This window comes from Alternaria burnsii, assembly GCF_013036055.1.
Source record: "Alternaria burnsii strain CBS107.38 chromosome Unknown 121, whole genome shotgun sequence".
Classification (NCBI taxonomy): Eukaryota; Fungi; Ascomycota; class Dothideomycetes; order Pleosporales; family Pleosporaceae; genus Alternaria; species Alternaria burnsii.
The window spans coordinates 97,231-115,662 of NW_024066125.1; the positions used below are offsets into that span (position 1 = coordinate 97,231).

Consider the following 18,432-nt stretch of genomic DNA (forward strand, 5'->3'; position numbering starts at 1 on the left):
ACAACATCAATTTCCGGCTGGCAAAGAAAGACTCAAAGAGTACCGTTGCATATGGCTGAGGCGCCTCGCTTAGCTCGTGCTTTTTGACTCTTTGAGAAACGGAGACGCTCGAAGAGCATCGGCTTGGATCTTCCAAAGTGGCGTGGCAAGATCGATAAGCTCTGGTCCGAACTCTGCCAGCATCTCGCGAACTCGATCTTCAGATGCGCGGGGACAAGTCGGGAGCGCTTCACCTGATTGACACATTGCATTCTCCCATTGTTCCTTCCATTTAACAACAGCAGACTGCATTTCTTCACTCCGCGTATCCACCTTCCTCGCCACCATATAGAAGGAAGAAGTGATTGCATGCTTCGTTTTCGACTTGAAAAGGCGCACGCTTGAGCACTTTGTGAACGTGCGGATGATCTCGGCAGTATCGAATGATTCTGGCTTATGCATAACTAAGACCAGTGAACCTTGGTTGCGTAAACGCTGAAGTGCGAAGACCAACTGGCTCGTGGCTAATCGTAGCCTCTTGTGCGGCTCATGATGTTCAGCACCAGCACACGCACGTCGAGTCGTTGCGCCCGTCGCGCCACAGAACACAAGGTCGAACATCTCGTCCCCGAACAGTCTTTTTGAAGAAAACGTTGCGGTGTTCGGGTGTCGAGTCGGTATGAATGTTGCCGGCCGTCCCAGTCCCATCTCGTTTACTAGCATCGTGACATCGGCGAATTCTATACGAATCTTCAGGTTGTTCCTCCATCTTGGAAGCATGATTCGCAGACCTCCCATGTCTGATGGCAACGTGATGCCCCGTATCCTGGCGTCACGATGTTTACGTAGCACAGTCTGAGTGAACCCACCCGGGGCCATACCGATATCCAGGACTCTTGGGGACTGACCTCCATCAGCTGCTGCGAATGTAATGACTGATGTGTTCTCATCCATCTCCTGTCCGATCTCACATGTCATCTTGAAGAAGCCTCGCAGTTGCTTCTGTGTCTTATTGGCGTTGTCAGATTGTGCACGACGAGCCTGGAAAAACTGATCGCCCTCAGAGGTATTCCAGCCCTAACGGGATTTTAGTAAAGGCCTTGATGTATTTTACTCCTAAATACCTTCAATCGGAGATCAGTCAGTTCTTTGAAAATCTGACTGTTTTCTGCTAGATACTGTGCGATGATCGCCGACACCGTGGTCTCCTCAGGGGGCAAAGTGCTGCGCATCATCGTCTCTAGGTCTAGGTTCATAGCTGGAGTGTTGCTGAATCGAAGATTGGAAAGCCAAATGGGAAATGTCTAGCTATCGAGGCAAGAGGATTGTTATCGAAGGACAACAAAGGGATGGAAGCGCCTACTTTTCCAGCAATCACACAGTACGTGCGGTGTTGCGCTTCCAACAGGGTTGCCGTAAGGGCCCCGGCTTCATGTGAGGGGGTTCACGTTCAGCTGCGGGGTATGCAGGAGGCTGTACAACGTCAGGATCTCATCCCAAGAGTCCGTGTACAGCGAATGCATGAAGAACATGTCCCTGACCGTAAATAACCTGAGACTAATCAAATAAGCCTGATGCGACTGAAATCGATGCCAGTGCTCTACAAAGGGGAATTGTTAACGGCGAGGAATCCTCTGTGCATATGACGACGAAAAACAGATGAACCTGCAAGTTTTCGCGATAACAAAGGTTGTTGAGTGCCATACTGTATGATCCCTGCGCAGTGGTATGTTTCTCAGAATCCTAGCGGCTAGCGGTTGGCTATCAGGGTGCTACGAAAGGCAAACCAATAGACCATGCATATCTATCAGCCTGTCAGCATGACGAATATCGAGTATGTTTCGCATTGTGCTGCCCCCGTCATGACTGCGTTTCGAAGTTGTTGCCTTACTACGCAACCCTTCGCGGGAATCGGGTCATGTCGCGAAAGTATCACGCTATCATGCCTGATCGCCCATACATATAGCGCTCTCCTCGTCCGAGTCGCTCGTTTTCACGCTCACTTCACAGCTGATATGTCAGCTGAGTCGATTGACGAATAGTCATGTCATTATGTGAGGAGATTTACCTCAAGATCTTCTCTTATCTAACACAGCACCATCTACGTCCAGTGCTGCAATTTACGCGAGATCAAATGGCAGTGCCCTTTGAAGCAAAAGGCATTCCTTCTGAGCAGACAGTTCGGACACCCTGACGCGGGGATCCTGCTCACCTGAATGGCTTTCTACTACGCTTACACAGATCAGCGACGACGATCTTGGTCTGTGCCAAGAATTCACCGTCTGGCATTGGATGTGCCAAGCCTTACAGCCTCGTCAATGTTGCCCTATCGCCTTCTGGGATTGGACCATGAGTGGTGGGTGTCAGTCACGGCTCACCGGTCGGTCACAGTAAGGGGCCAAGATGAGATGTTGGCCACATATATAGCCTGCCTACCAGTCGCTATGGATGACTCTTCCTGCCTCTTTCGTTTCTCCTACTTGCGTATCTCAACGTCTCACAATGCCCCGCTACGACATGAACAGTGGAAGGGTCGACGCTCGAGATCCTCACTGGCTCGCATATCGTGTGGCAGATGCACTTGCAAGTCACACTACGAACATCATATCGAACTTCGAGCACGATGCCGGCGGCTGGGAGGGTTGGCTCCAAGTCGAACTCATGTCTGCCTTCACGGCACTGTGTGACTCGGCAGCGACATGGGCGCGGCGGTCCTCTCTGTTCGAAAGCGTTGAGACCGAGTTCTTACGCGAGGAAGCATACAAGCCAGCGAGCGACGATGATCGCTTGCCCGAACCTTTCCGCAACTTCGTGCCGGTGGACAACTCTTTCATCACCCTCGACGGATCGACCTATCGACAGTGGAAGAAGGTCTCTGAGCCCAAAGCGAAAGTGCAGCGAGCGGACTTTGTGATCCGAGTGGAGGTCGATGGGGAGCTGTCCGAGTCACACTATGTGGAATTGAAGTGCAGGAGCTCCAAAGAGTCCAGCTCAGAATTTGTGAGCCGAGTCAAGGAAGATATCAAGAAAGTCCGACAAACAGACTGGGCCGCATGGCGCACGACTGAGAGCGCACTTTCTGTATGGATTGTGGCGGTCTCCATAGGCAGCACTGACGAAGTCGATCAACGTATGAACGAGGCCGCAAGGGAGGCAGGCTTTCAATGGAATGTGATTCCGCTCGCGAATTTTGCGGATGGTGCAGGCGAGATGAAGATATGGGCTCATGGAGAGCGATATAGGGGCTTTGATACCGAGTTGTTGTTCGGCTATGCGAGCCAACACTCGCTCCAAAAGTATGCGGAGTTTGGCGAAGTAGAGAGACCGGAGCCGTCTTATGATCCAGAGGAGCATTACATGTAGGAAAGGAAGAGGTTACTAATGCTCTGTTGAGGCTTTCAACAGCGTTCGTCTGCTTCTGCACAACTCGGTATCTATCTCAAAGCATGATCTTCTTGGATATTTTGGTTTGTTTGAGGCATGAAAGAAGGTAGCGGAAGTTCTCGTAATGGCGCGGTGCATGGAAGCTGTTGTCGCGCCATGTAGTAGTATTGGGGATGGAATCGCCTCAGGTCGGCCGTACAGGGAATGCACTCGCACATGATCTTCGACTTGAATTTCCCCACATCATTACCAAAGCTTGTTGCAAATTCTCGTAGATGATGCCCCACCAAACAGGATAGTTCTAAATACAAGTAACAATTTCATGAGACGCCCAAAGCCGCTGTATCTTGCGTTTGTAATTTGTACAAGGTGTGGTGTACATTCTCTTTAACTCGGGCAAATAAGACTGCATGCGATCGTTGCCCATCGAGTAGTATCGATAGGTGTGTATGGTGATCATTCATATTCTTGGTAGTACGTTTGAATCTACTTCGACCAATGCCTAGGATAGATGGCGTCTTAGCTACGTCCGCACCACGATGAGCACGTTCATCAACCCGACCTCCAACCACCATCCACAAACCTCAAAGACACCTCCATGTCCTTCGTTCGACGTTCCATGCCTGTGGAATCATCTTGCTCAACAACTACCTCCGTCGTGCAACAAACTCCACATAGGCAATTGTGGCCACGACAAATTTGATTCGAAAAACACCTTCTGTTGTTGGCCACATCATATCACTCCTTCCCCAAAAAGAAGGTTTCCCGGCCATTTCAGATTGGCAAGTGACTGAGTCGTTCATTAAGCAGAAGATGGAAGACGAAGAGCAAGCACAAAGGGATTTGGTATGGCACATGGCGCCAGGCCCGCGAGGTGGAGCGCCAGGATCGGGCGGGTTGTATAGGACTACGATAAGAAAAGACTCCAGGGCAAATTATGAAACGGGTCATAATTGTGCGGTGTTCCGGAGGTCTTGAGTTAGCCAGGATATAGAAGATGCTAGATAACTAAGGGACGTATCGGGTCGTTGTAGAGCTCATACGCGAAAAACGCCAGCCGCATTCTGTAACCATCGGGCTTTTGCTTAGAATCTTCGGCAATTCCGGGCTGGCTACGTCCCAACCAATACACGCATTTCACAAGCCACGAGATTGTTACCTCGTCTGTCTTGTACATCATCGTCTCAAGCTTCATATCACCTCTTGGCGACTAATTAGTGCTCGTATTGAGGCTGCCCTTGACGTCACACAATGTTAGTGTAGCGGGTTTAAGTATTGGTGCGAACTTTGATCAGGAAGCGCGAGGATAATTCGTCAAGCGAACAGCATAGGTACACGTTTGAGTGTTCCTTCGAGTGACCGCCACAGAGGTGAGCACTCGAAAGACAACCACTATCGTCGAGAAGAAGTGTAACGGGATAACAAAGATCGGATATCTACGAAAGCACGTTATTGCTGACCACAAGCTCGTCGGCAGGAACGATCCAGAGCTGGGTGTGTATTTTGTGGTCGGGAAAATCGGCAGATTGTAATTACAAGAAGGCGCACGTCTCGCTCCATAATCTAGACTTTGTCCTTTCTATCTCCGAGAGCGCGAAACTCAAGCCCAATCAACGAACGACTCGCCACAGTACCCCAGTCGCTTCTCACCAACATGACGGATGAGGAGAGTTTTCGTAGAGACGGTATCTGCTTTCGCTTGACCTTCGAGGGTTTTTCGCAGCATTGTATTTCCTAGTATTCTTGCAGTCTCTAGACCGTTTAGTATTAACTCATGATCTAACTTTCTTGAAGCTGTCATTCTATCTCAAATGTAGAGACTCGTTGGTCTCCATGGCTTCGAAAGTTGGTCATGTCTGCGTCGACTACAAACATTCCAGCTCGTCGCCAGGTTCGACCATTCTCACATGACTCCAATACCATCAAGAAAGAGGTGAGGAGCAGGCGACCGACAAATACGAACTGCCATCTTGAGGTCTCTTCGAAGACCTCTGCTAATTCTGCATCGGTTTGGTCGCTACTAGACCACCACAGTCTTGCACCACGCCCAGCTATGCTCCATGGGCGTGACTTTCTTGCAGCCCTACGAGAATGGGGTGATGAACCATGATAGGCATCGGGCGCTAGTGAGACTACTTTCGCCGTGATTACCAATATAGCGTGATTCCTATCTTCGTCCATTTCCTCCAAAGCCAACAACTTATTAGTTGTCGTTCGGAAACGCAAGTCATGCAGTCCACCGACAAATCTAGTTTTGGTTCCACTGCAAGATTCATAAATGATCTTTCCCTCCCAGCCTGCCCAAGTCCATGAGGGGAACAGGTTCCGACGGCGAGCCTTAGTCCGATGCATCCACGTTAGCGAATGGACGAAAAGATCCAAGCTTTCCTTGCAGTCTGAAGGATATGCCAAACCCCAGACGTGATTGATAGCATATTTCTCCTGCGAGAACTGTCTAATGACGCCCTGGAAAGCATTGAGTGAATCTTCGTCGAAGCTAAGCTTTCTGCTGGTATAGTCTTCCACATTGGATAAGTATCGACCAAAGCTTTCGTTCAAGCTCTCCTCATCGCGGACAAGCTTCCCGGGGTTTTGATGCTTGCTATTCCCGAATATCCCAGCGCGGACGGATTCAATAGTCTTGGATCTGTTCTTGGCATGTAGCTTGTCCAGCGCACAGTGATTGCTCTCGAAGCAGTTCATGGTGTTACATTGAAAGTACACTTGATCTTCAGTAAAGACAAGTCTGCGGCGGCTCAGCAGAGCTTCTTGAAACGTCCAGCCACGGGTAGACCAATGAGATAGTGAAATTACTTCATGGGGGTCGATTGGGTTCCAGAATAGTGTCGCGCCGTCAAGCTTAGCGACAAATTGGTGTCGGCGGCCTCTAGCACCGACGCCTGGAAGACCATACGATTCATCTTGGCCAGCAGCGCCAATTATGGTGAGTTCTGAATTCTTGTAAATCGCATCCATCTGTTGTATCTGATCGTGTTTGAGCTTAGCGGCATCTTGGTCTATACAGAATTTGTCGATCCAGAGATATCGATATCCCAGAGTCTTGGTAACCTGAATTGAGTCTCTTATCACTGGTGATAATCGCTGCGGCAGACTCTTTCTTCCTCTAATAGTCTCGACAGGCCCACATGCATCCTTTGACTTGCCCCAAACGTAGCTCAAGCTGACATAAGGTGTGTTCACGTTGTGATCCTCGATCTGTAATGTAGTGCAATCGATGACTTTGACGCCATGTACGGGCAACGGTTCGAAACGGCAGAGTAGTCGATGGTTTTGTGTGCAGTAATTGAGCCATGACATTACGAGGTTGGAATCGAACGAGGGTGAAAAAAGTTGCGGATCGAATAAGTCAGGAACATCGAAGCTACCAAGCATGACCAAAGCACGTTGGAAATTGTGCTGATCCGGGTAGGCTCTAACACCCAGATCTCTCCCCAATGGTACTAAGCAGAGGCACACAGCAACCTTGTTTGACTCGCGGAATACCCTCAAGAGGTGAGACGGGTAGTACCGCGTGACTAAAATCGCATCACCGATATCCTTTACTTCAGTTTCTCCCGTGCTGGAACTTGTCTCAGGAGTTATGCGAGACGCAGCAAGTGCCCGACATAGCGAGCAGGCATTTTGTTGTCGTCGGTATCGAAAGCCGACACTCGCCCGTAGCCGCGAAGTCGCCCGTAGTTCCGAGGCTTCCTCCCATACCCAAGGAGCAGTGTATTGCGCCGAGACAAAGTAAGAATTTGAACCTTGAATTTCTCTGATCAGAGTATCTAGATTAAGGCTGCGGCATTCGTCGCAAATATCGTTGCTTTGTAACGATAAGCTACGCTCTTGTACTAGATTTGACGTACCGCTCGGATGAAAATTTCTTTCAGGACTTCTCTCATCATCGTATTGCTCGTCTGTGCTGTTGTACTTCTGTGCTAGGTTGTGGAACCAGCGCTTGATCCTGGGTTCCTTCCTGCTGGCCTTCATGTGCCGCACATCTGAAAAAATATGATGGTTGTCGTTCCAATCCTGGTTCTCTTCGCGTGCGTGGTTCGTGGAGTTCTGGTCGGGAAAAGGGACAATGTTGATATTGGACATTGCAGATGTAGGCAGGGGTGAAGAGAATGCAAGGCGTCATGGGCAGGATCGTAATTCGTGTGCGAAGTACAGACAGTGGTGAGTTCATGTAGTGGAGGCTCGAGAGGAAAAAGGCTGGACTGTTCTTTCGGTTCGTGGTTAAACCAAACTGCATGCCAGGCTGATCAAGTTCTGTGGAAAGCGGGGAGCGGAGGTCGGATCGCATCGACTGTCTCATCCGCGCGTGCTCATTGGTCAGCCGGAAGCAATTGCTTCCGAGAGGCACAGTGACGACGCAACCCTCCTAGCGATGATCCCACCTCCTACGGACGTGGATAATGAGCGCTTGACTCTGCTGGATGCCTCGTTCATAGGTACGGTACCGATTATTGGTCTATTCTCGTCTTGTAACACTGGCAAAGAGATGCAATGGTAATCACCTACTTACTCAGCTGATGCCTTTGTGCTTCGCGCGAACAGAAGCAGAGTCGGTTGCTTACGCATAAAACCACGGAATATACACCGCGACCGTATATGTCACCTGACTAGCTTTAGTAGGGTTCCCTTCTATATAAGAGTCCTGACCTCCACGTCAAATATCTCAATCAAACACAGCTTATACACGATTCACATCACGATATCCCATCACAGTCTGCCTCTACCTCGCATCCTTTGATTCAATTTCATCATCATGGCCATCAACTTTGACGAGTCCGTTTCTGTTGTCAAATCACCCAGCAAGCTCGCACATGTCGTCCTCCGCACCAATAACTTCCAAAACATGGTGCGTTATTACACCGACTTTCTAGGCGCACGCGTACAGTACGAGAACGAGTTTCTGGCGTTCCTCACCTATGACGACGAGCATCATCGCATCGCCCTTGTTCAGGCTCCCGGCACACAGAACCGAGTCAAGGGTACTTGCGGCCTCGAGCACATTGCCTTTACCTTTGGCTCATTATCTGACCTTCTACTGTCTTATCGGCAACGCAAATCGAAGGGCATCATGCCGCTGTGGCCTGTTAACCACGGACCCACTACGTCGATTTACTACCGCGACCCTGACGGCAACGAGCTTGAGACGCAGGTCGACAACTTCAAAGATGCAGACGAGGCTACTGAATTTATGAAATCCAAAGCTTTCGCCGATAACCCTATAGGTGTGGACTTTGATCCAGAGGAGTTTATCACGCGCTTGCAAAATGGAGAGAAAGAAGAGGTCTTGATGAAGCGTCCGGAAAGCGGGCCGCGTGGTTTGCCAGATCACATGCTATAGATCAACTACGACCATCCCTTTGTACCTTTCTTGTCATGCCTTTCACTCATTACGCGACTATCCGAGATTGGGCCATAAGCTAGAACCGATATTTCGTTTGATGATAATTATCCTACTTCCCTATGACCATCGTGTTTCTCCGCCTCCCAATTTTTCCAATCTCCAACTCTACTCCATTGCCATCCTTCAGCCAAGCATGAATTTTCCTCAAAGCAGCAATGCCGCTCGGTGTACCAGTTATCATACGATAGCTTTACGCCGCTCATCCCACCCTTATCCGCACCTCACATCTACCCACACATCGTTGAACGTGGTGACGACCGGTCCGCTCCATGCGACTACCCCGCGCAATTCACTACACTTCGGGCGGTGCACCAAACGAACCCTTGTTCGAAGGCTCGACTTATTTGGCGATGGGCTGCCACCAATATCAGTCCCCACTACACCGCCGCTGATATCCGAGCAGAACACTATGGATAAGCACAAATATGACGGTGAAGAGTGCTTTGTGCCGCTCACGAGTGCGATGGGGATATATCTGGACGCCAGCAGGTTAGCAGAGTCGTGTCGCAATGAGATATCGCAAGACATACATTCCGGTTCTTGGAATGGCTAAGATGCTATTCGAGGTACTCTGGAGATATTGTGAAAATCCATACCCTCTTGACGTTTGCCATACCGACTGAGTTTTCGGAAAAAACCGAGAATCCCGTCCGGTACTCTGGTGGTAACCACAGAACGTCAATCGAGTTGTAAGTAATCCATTCCCTATCTAGGTTCAGCCCTACACCATTGAATGCTGGGGAATGAGTAATTGAGCCAGCCGAATTTCCTTCCAAGTCCGAAGATTCAGGTATCGCGATACGGCCATAGTCAGTCAGAAGGAACCGCCCACTCTGATCGAATGACACATCTCTGGATAGTACGGCAGTTTTGATAGTATGTAGACACCTGCCGCTACTTATGTCCCAGACTCGGATAGTGCCATTACCCCACGCAGACACTAGCCGTATCGCATCCTTAGAGAAGGTGACAGAGTAATGACCAAAAGGCAGTGAGTACCGTAGCTCCTCATCTGTCTCATCTGTCTCAACCAATGTTTGGACACAGTCACCGCTTCTCGTGTCGAGAATCCTGACGATCTTGTCATCCACGAGCACGGCTAGTTGTGTTGAGTCGCTGGAGAACGCGAGTGAACGGATATGTGCAGCACTGTCATCGCACAAAGCTGGAAGGCTAATGTCATGAATAACGTCCCAAAGCTGGATTGGCCATTTGCCTGTTGTCCTGGTGCCTTTTGTGCGGGCCAGTATCCTTAGATCAGGTGACAGAGCGATTACCGTACCAGACCCTCCCCACTCATATACATGGAGACACTGGCCACTAACCACGTCCCATATTCTGTAGGTATTGTCCCGCGATAATGATCCAACGCGTGCTGGGTGATGGAAGCAGTCCACCCTAATGACACTCTCGCTGTGTCCATGAAGTGTTTGCAAACATCTGCCGTGAAGGTCCCAAATCTTGACAGTCGAGTCGAACGCTCCGGACGCCAAATAATTTGAGTCATTGGACCAAGTCAATGAGTTAATCCAGTCTTGATGGTCATCAAGCCTCTGAGAGACATCTTCGCCAAAGATGTCCCAAATCTTTGTTGTACCTCCGAAAGACATGGAAACGATTCTTCGGGAATCGGATAAGAAGGCTACGAAAATGATTTCATCGTCACTGTTGTCGACTAATGTATGCGGGTTTGAGGTGTCGCTGAGATCCCAGATTCTGATATTTGATAGGCCTGATGGTGTTGCTACTCTCTTCGAATCGTAGGATATGGCCACCGTCTTTTCCCGATCCCAGCCGGGTGGATCTCCAGATTGAAGTATATGTAGTACGTCGCCACTGTCGATGCTGAAAACGATTACCGTGCCATCAGACAATCCCACTGCCAGTAAGGCCGAATCGGAAACCCAAGCGGATGCCACAAAAGTCGAATCGGAGTCTTCGTTACGCGGTGGTAACTCAAATGACTGAATGTGTCTTTTGCTGGTTGCATCCCATATCTTAAGATTTGTCTCGAAGTTGACAAATAAGAATCTTCCCGAAGGAGAGAATGTAGAATTCAACTTGGATCTGCCGTCGCGATGAGGGCTCATGAGAATTGATAACTCTCTGGCCTCAGCCGTATCGAAGATCCTGGCCGAGTCTCCCACGGTAGCTTTTGCAAATACGCGAAGCTCCGTATCGTTGCAAAATGGAACTATTCGGTGCAACGGTCCCTGGTCATACTCCTGGGTGGATAAGCAAGTGCCGGTAGCGACTTCCCAAACCTCAATCATCTCGTGAACGCCCAGAACGGCAACCAACTTTGATGATTCATCGAAGTATCTTACCCGCTCTATATGGGAGTCCGTCTCGTAACTCTTCAGTTCCAGGAGATAGGTGTTGCTGTCTGCGTCCCATGTCTTGATCATACCGTCTTCTAGCCCTAATACCAGCTGATTAAGATCTTGTGAGTATGCCACCACGCTACAGCTGTCCTCGAACGTGTGCAGACAAGAGCCCCATGTTTCACTTATGTCTGGCTCGATCGTGACCCAATTTGATTCTTCGTGTTGGAACGCTGTTCTGATCAAGCTTCCTCTTGGGCTGAAGAGAAGAGCCGAGTGGTACGTCTGAAGTGGGTAAGTCTCTATGACGTCTTTGCTGTGAACAAAAAACCGATGTGCGTCTTTCACAAGGTCGACAAGGTCTTGCGCGTCTAAGGTCTTCTCTTTATGTCAGCTTCTCTATCGAATACGATCAAAAACTCGATAAGTGATTATTCCATACCTCTGCTAGGGAAAATAGAGCTTTCATCGCAAGTACACCTTTCGTTGTACTCTCGCACAAACTCAAACCTTCCAGCCAGTACAGATATCTCTCTTTCATGAATAGCATAATCTCATCGGTAAACAGCGTACTGCCGGCATGGCTGAGCTGGATCGTCGACTGCGAGTTGCAGAGATGATCGATCCAGTATATGCACGAATAACGTAATGATGCTAGTGGGTCCGGGCTTGGTGGTTGAGCAGTATAGATGGAAATACCCGGTGCCTTTAGCTTGTACATATCCCTGTGTAACTGACTAGATAGAACTGCCAGTGACCTCCGGAAGATTCTTTGATGGGAAATGCCGATGCCGTATGGGAATATCTTATCCTTTGCATCTACGAGGAGAAAATCTTGGGCAGATTGGTGAACAAAGTACACCGTATCGTCCTTTATGGTGAGAAAAGATCCACATAGTTTGACAATCTCCCGCACCGTCTCCAGTTCATCAGCGAATCCCTCTAGGGGTTCAATAACCGTAATCAATTCCTGAATTACGATAGGTCGAAACAGAATGGCGGTAGTGGCCAGCACACAAAGACAGATTTCAGCGTCATCTGACTCGCCTATACCATTCAACATCCGCTTGTAAAAAGGTTCTAGCCCAGGTGGGATAGACTTGAGCTTCTTCATCACATGCCGCTTTGCTGTACCCTTGAGATGTTGACATACTAATGCTACCCACAAGAATGTGTCGTTCGCATTCACGCTCAGAAACTCTGACATAGCGATCCGGGTTTGGTCGTCATATGTTTCCTCTTTTGTCAGTTGGGACACCTTCATGTCGATGAACGTCTTGACAGCTGCCGAGACGGACCGCGCGTTAAGCTCGAGGCTGAGAAGCACTTTGTCAGCAGCTGGTTCCAGGCATCTCTCTATCTCGGGCCAATTGCGGCTGGAAGCAATCCATTTGAGACGAGGAGAAGAAGACGACTGCACAGCAATGAAGCGAAGCAGCTTCGACCGATCAGTAGTGCACTCATCAAGCGCATCGATGAGCAAGTAACCCGTGCGCAGACCAGGATCCCGAAGCACGTCTACCCAGATCTCCGTCAACGCAACCCAGGCATTTTGATCCTCGAATAGTCGGATTCCTGCGAGATCATACCTCTTGAATACGTGCGACGAAAGTGATGGTTGCTGCGATATGAGCATGTACAACAGCCCTCGAAGCACGGCTGTAGCGTTGTTGAGATGGGAGATTGTCGCTTGACAAAAGAAGAATGACAGCAAAGTTGTTGTCGGCATCGAGCTGCGTAGCTCGTCGATGACGCCACAGAGCAGCATCGTTTTGCCTTTGCCAGGGTCGCCCTTTACCCATAGAAGTTGGGCTTGCGGATCTCTTTGCCATTGCTGATAAGTATCGTTGTTGAGCACCCAGCGGTATGAGTCTACCAACAACCCGCCCTTGGTCTCCTCGATTCGCTTTTTGTCGTCTCTGGGATCGCCGTGGCGCAAGTCACGCAAACAGTTCCTCAACTTCTGGATCTCTTTATTAAGTCGCCTAAATGCTTCCTCTTCTCCTTCCCCATACAAAGGCGCGATATCGACATCACAAATGCCTGACAGCGAGTACGCCATATCCTCTTTCAACTTAGTTTTCCGGTCACCTCTCCAACGCAAGCGCTCGCTAATGTCGAACTGCGAAAGAGTACCCTCCTGGAGTACGTCCTGTGGTATACCCGTTGTCCTGCTGATCAGCGGTCCGAGTGACGTCTTATCTCCAATTCTTTCCCATTCCTGAGAGAATAGCTCAACCACACTCGGGGCCAGGAGCTCCTGCAGGGTCCAGCCACGCGTGAACCATCGACTTGACCTCAGCGAACGCTCCCAATCAGTTTCACCAAGCATGCCATCAAGTTTCTTCTCCTTCGTTGATACGTCTGAGAGGTATACGTAACACTTCGCCGCGTCTTGATACCAGCGAAACATGGACCGAATAGCTGAGGAGATCTCGGCCTTGTTCGACTTGTCGATACAGCAAGTATCGACCCAGAAATATCGTAATCCATCCCGTCGTGTTTGTTCTCCACAGAGATGAATCTTATTGTATCCAAGTTTGTCCTTGCCATTCCCATTCATGAGATCTGCGAAAGACACCTCTTCTTCGTCGTCTCCCCAAGTGTGTGAAAGTATAGTATAGGCTGGCTGCTCGTAGTCGTCGAACGCAGTGAGAACGAGCTCCCCATCATGATCGTGATGCAGAAGGCGCATTGGTTCGTGGTGCTGTTGATCGGTTTAGCGCGCACGAGCCGAGGCTGCGGTGTTTCACCGTTGCGCACGCTGTTGCTCGCCCGACGTTTGCTTGCGGCTGACGATGAGGATCGGGGTAGAACTGGCACGCGGCGCATGCGTCGCAAAATGAAGATGAGAGAAGGATGGAGATGGTGCTAAAGGGAGAGGAAAGAAATCAAACATCAAACTGTACGAAGATCAGGCTGAGAGCAGCCTTGGTGATGTGCTGTGCAGTCAGCTGCATGTCGCAGCGCATCAAGCCGCCTCCCCGACTGCATCGCCTCCGGGCTGCCAGGTCATTTCGATATTGACATCGACATTTCACGCGCCATTTCACAAGCTGCTGAGTCACTTCAGGATCATTGCGATTTCGCATGAACCTGGGCGCGCCTTCATCCGTGTGAGGGGTGCTTGCGATCTTTGATATTGGTCACCGCGGGCGACGGCTCCGCGGGTGGGGCGAGAAAGCCACCAATCGCAGTTGGCGTGTGATCATCCTTGTGGATCTGCATCACCAGAAGCGTTCAGACCATAATATCATGGACATTCAGATTGGATTACCTAGTCGCCCCACGCTAGACCTCTAGTCTACTATGAAATGTATGTGTGCCAGAAGGCACTGTGAACACCGTAGAGTTATTACCAACACCCTTAGATGCAGCACGCTGCGAAACTTCCACAACAGTGCAGCCAGCCGGCAGACGAACCTCCGCCACCACATTTGCAGGCACTGTGACCGTCAGAGTAAAAGCTCCATCAGTCGTCCTATTCCAAGCACTCCGTGCCTCTCCCCAGATAGTCTGGTAGGTACCTTCTGCCCACTGAACATCGCCAACGAGCTTTGGCTGGAAAACAAGTCCCTCGCCCCATGACTTGCTGACCGTCGTAAGAGCACCGGGTTGTATTCCAGCGATACCAGCGTGGAGCCATTCTTCAATCTGAGCAAGGATCATATGGTTCTTGGAATCCTCACGTGTCCAACGCTCAGGCATGGTCGAGAGACCTTGTGGATTCTCCGTGGTAGATGCCAAGAAGTAGCCGTAGCTAGGCTGATCGGTTTGCTGCAGCGTTTCCCATAGTATGTCATCGCGGCCTCCGGCGGAGAGGGCCCTTACTATTGGCCCCATACCAATCGTTCCACCGCTCAGATGTGGTCCAAGTCCATCCTGCGAAGGATATTCATATGTGAGTTCAACCAGCGCGTCTAGAACTTGCTGTCGATGTTCTTCAGGTACAAGACCAGCATCTAAAGCGAGAGCTTGCGCAGCCTGCGTAGCGTTCACAGTAGAGTTGTTTCCAAGGCTGGTGTAACGACCGGTGGCAGTGTTGTAGAAGGCAGCGTTGAAAGCGTCTCGAATCTCCAAGGCCAGACGCTCATACTGTACAGCATCATCTACATGCCCAGTAAGATTGGCCATGCGTGCCATGGCGTTGATCGTTAGGTAGTACCCCCAGGTACCAGTGATGCGACCTGACGTCCTTGAGTCGTCTTCAACCCAATCGGCAAGCGCAGCATCGACAATGTTATTCCGCACCTTTTCGCGCTGCAAATATCGTACAAAGTCGGTCATCTGCTTGTAGTACATGTTCATGACTGTTGTATCGCCATATAGATCGTACAAGTAGGAAGGTACGAGCACGATGGCATTACCCCAATTGATCTCGTCTCCAAATCGTCCAGAGTAGCCCCAGTCATATACAGGTGCTTTCAAGGCCACATTACCTGCCATGGAGGTGTTTGCGATAGACTGCGCTTCTACCAGATGTCGCATGTTTGTACGCAGGAAGGCGTTGATGTGAACATTCCGATAAATAGCACCCATGGGCATGGTGTAATCGGCTGGGTACGAGAGCTTCTCCCGACCGGGACAATCAGTGAATACTGATATGACATTGCTCGCGATGGAGTAACGCGACATATTGTGGAGCCGATCGAGAAGCGAGCTGGACGAACGGAAAGTGCCAGCAACTGGTACATCAGCTTGCACACGGGCGCCTGTTATGAGTTCGGCACTTGGACGAAATCCGTCAGGCAGGCCGGTCACTTGCACCCATTGCATAGCGAAGTAATTGAAGTCTGGGTGCCAGGTTTCGCCTCCAGCACGACCAGAAGTGGTGTAGGTGTTGAAGACGTCAGTGCCTCGGTTTCCGATACCCAAGGACTCCTGGTTGATAGTGCCATTCGCATTGAGAGACTCAGCAGCCACCATTCTGATGATGATGCCTGCTGGCATTTGCGGAAGCCTAAGTACAGGAAAACCCGCGATGTTTTGGCCAAGATCAAAAACCCAAGTTCCGTTGAAAGGGTTTGATATCGATACAGGCTCGAGATATTCCATGACCCTGACTGGTTCGGCTGCACGAGCGACGAGTCTTGTTGCCAGGTTGGGTGGAGGTGCGATGCCAGCTGAGATCCATTGAGACGAGTTTTGCTGAGACCCGGGACGATCCCAGTCATCTATTATCTTGCGAGCGTCGAAATCGGAGCCAGAGTACCAAGCGTCGGTAACCAATGGACCGAGCGTAGTACGCCAGGACCTATCGGTCACGATGAGGTCTTCGCTGCCATCATCATAAGTGATCTCAAGACGACCTATAAGGCGCGGAGTTACTATAATTAAGTTAGTCAACCCATCGAACACCACTTATGTATTCAGATTAAGGCATACCTGCGGCGCCAGCAGACGGATCACTAGCTGCAACATTGTTGCCCGAACCGGTGACTCTTGCACCCACAGCATGTTCAAGCTCTAGAGGCGGCGAAAAGCTGATAGTCTGTTGAGTAGTATTGATGGCGGTTATGACACGCGACTCAAGCCTGTCACCGCCTCCACCCGCGTCGATATTGATACTGCCTTGCACATGATATCCAGTTGCGTTGTTCAAGCGCACACTGGTGCTTCCTATCGTAGTAGCATCGAGCAGGATTCCGTCGCCCTTAAGCTGGCTCTGCCACCAGGCGTAGGGCGCATTCCGACCAACAGCTGCATTCGTGATGTTCCGACGAACGTAGGCTGGTCCATTGCCCAGTTTTACCCCAATAGCGTTCGCGCCGGTTTGGAGCAGTGGTCTGATATCGTATGTGCGATATTCGCTGGAAAGTTGATAGTTCGAGTAGCCTGGTGCTAGCACTTCGTTGGTGACGGCCTTGCCATTCACAGAGGCAAGATGCATCCCCACCCCTGATAGATATAGACGAGCGCCGACAATGCCTTTGCCGCTGGGTACATCGAAGCGGCGGGTGAATAGCGGGAGGGGTTGGCTTGGGTCACGGTCAGGATACTCAATCCAACGAGCTCCACCCCAGTCTGACTTGTTGAGCAGCCCTACGGACCAAGATGAAGCCTCCGACCAGGCTGAAGGTTGACCGAGGGCGTCCCAGACACGCACACGCCAGAAGAGTGTATCACGCGAACCAAGCTCACAGTCCATATGCACCAACTGACTTGAGCCACTCTGCTTCCCAGAGCCCCATCGTAGCTGGTCCGTACTCAGATCATGTTCGGATGTGGCGACTTGAACTTCGTACGCAGTCTGTCGGTCGCCTGGGCAGACAACTTCGGTGCATTGGGTTGTTTGAACAGTCTGCCAGCTAAGAGTTGGACGGCGGCTCTCAAGATCCAAGGGCTGGTCGTAACGTCCATCCACGCTGAGCCGAACGACTTTGACGGTCGATTTCTGCGCCGCGACAAGATTTGGTAATAGCGTGAAGACGGCGGCGGCCAAGACAGATATTATTTGCATAATGAGTTCTTGGATTTAGACCTGACACCCTTGGCTCTGGCGACTTACTATATCCAACAGAAACAGTCTGGCAGTACGCTTTATACATCTTCAACGCGAACGCGGTCGATGCGGAGGGAGTTTTCCTCGGATATTGATGTCGCGAGCATGCGAACGGTTCGGGCAGATGGCGAGCGACGCCGACCTTTTGTTCGAGCTTTTGCGCCATGGCGGGTGGCGATTGTCAGCAACTTGCATTAACCCCAGATTTTACCCCACAGATTCTTTGTATGGATCATCCTTGGCATGCGAATTATGCATCACACCGCGCAATTCCAAGAGCCACGACTCCAGTTTCGGCAGATCAAGTGAAATTGAGGGGAAAGGGGCAGATAACTCCCGCGGTTCTGCCGGCGCAGATCCGCACAGCGTCTTATCACTGGAGCTTGGCGATGGGGTGTGACTAGAGGCGTCTGAAATTCGATGCATCGATGTCCGCGATGCAATCGGCAACATTCTCAATTGGTATTGCGAGCCATGGTACTGATCATACCTATAGCCGCACTTTGCCCGTCTGACGATCCTTGAGGACCGCATCGCCGCGCGCAACTTGTTGTGCAGTATTCCCGTCATCACATTTTGGCGCGAGGACGCATTGTCGATAATTGCCATGAGTTGCTTCCATGTGCCATCCCTAATCCAGCAATGTGTCGACGAAAGGCGAGCGGCTTACGACTGGCGCTGTGACATTCGATCGTACGTAGTCTAGTGAGGGGTGTAGTCCAGCGCAGGTACTAGGAGCCAGTCTCAGGCTATTTTGCCCAAGTTTTGATCAAGGAGATCAGACATATAGCGTCGTCGTGCATACTCACCGTGCACCATGA

The 18,432-nt window shown here is 50.5% G+C and overlaps 5 protein-coding genes across 5 annotated transcripts; 2 read left to right on the forward strand and 3 right to left on the reverse strand.

The window, feature by feature from the left end:
• Positions 1–69: 69 nt before the first annotated feature.
• Positions 70–1,283, reverse strand: GT037_010039 (uncharacterized protein; the record flags this gene model as incomplete). The annotated part of the gene is made up of 2 exons (XM_038935086.1): positions 70–1,056; positions 1,104–1,283. Coding segments are annotated over 2 exons (1,167 nt in total), but the record flags the coding sequence as incomplete, so codon positions are not given.
• A 1,198-nt stretch (positions 1,284–2,481) lies between these two features.
• GT037_010040 (uncharacterized protein) lies at positions 2,482–3,342 on the forward strand (the record flags this gene model as incomplete). Its single annotated transcript, XM_038935087.1, has 1 exon — positions 2,482–3,342. The coding sequence occupies one exon, from the start codon at positions 2,482–2,484 to the stop codon at positions 3,340–3,342; it is 861 nt and encodes a 286-aa protein (XP_038782178.1).
• Positions 3,343–5,160: 1,818 nt separating this feature from the next.
• GT037_010041 (uncharacterized protein) lies at positions 5,161–7,467 on the reverse strand (the record flags this gene model as incomplete). The annotated part of the gene is made up of 1 exon (XM_038935088.1): positions 5,161–7,467. The coding sequence occupies one exon, from the start codon at positions 7,465–7,467 to the stop codon at positions 5,161–5,163; it is 2,307 nt and encodes a 768-aa protein (XP_038782179.1).
• Positions 7,468–8,137: 670 nt separating this feature from the next.
• On the forward strand, positions 8,138–8,722 carry GT037_010042 (glyoxalase bleomycin resistance protein dihydroxybiphenyl dioxygenase; the record flags this gene model as incomplete). The annotated part of the gene is made up of 1 exon (XM_038935089.1): positions 8,138–8,722. One exon carries the CDS (start codon positions 8,138–8,140, stop codon positions 8,720–8,722), a length of 585 nt encoding a protein of 194 aa, XP_038782180.1.
• Positions 8,723–9,342: 620 nt separating this feature from the next.
• On the reverse strand, positions 9,343–17,569 carry GT037_010043 (alpha-l-rhamnosidase protein; the record flags this gene model as incomplete). The annotated part of the gene is made up of 4 exons (XM_038935090.1): positions 9,343–11,490; positions 11,552–13,816; positions 14,533–16,436; positions 16,495–17,569. 4 exons carry the CDS (start codon positions 17,567–17,569, stop codon positions 9,343–9,345), a joined length of 7,392 nt encoding a protein of 2,463 aa, XP_038782181.1.
• Positions 17,570–18,432: the final 863 nt, after the last annotated feature.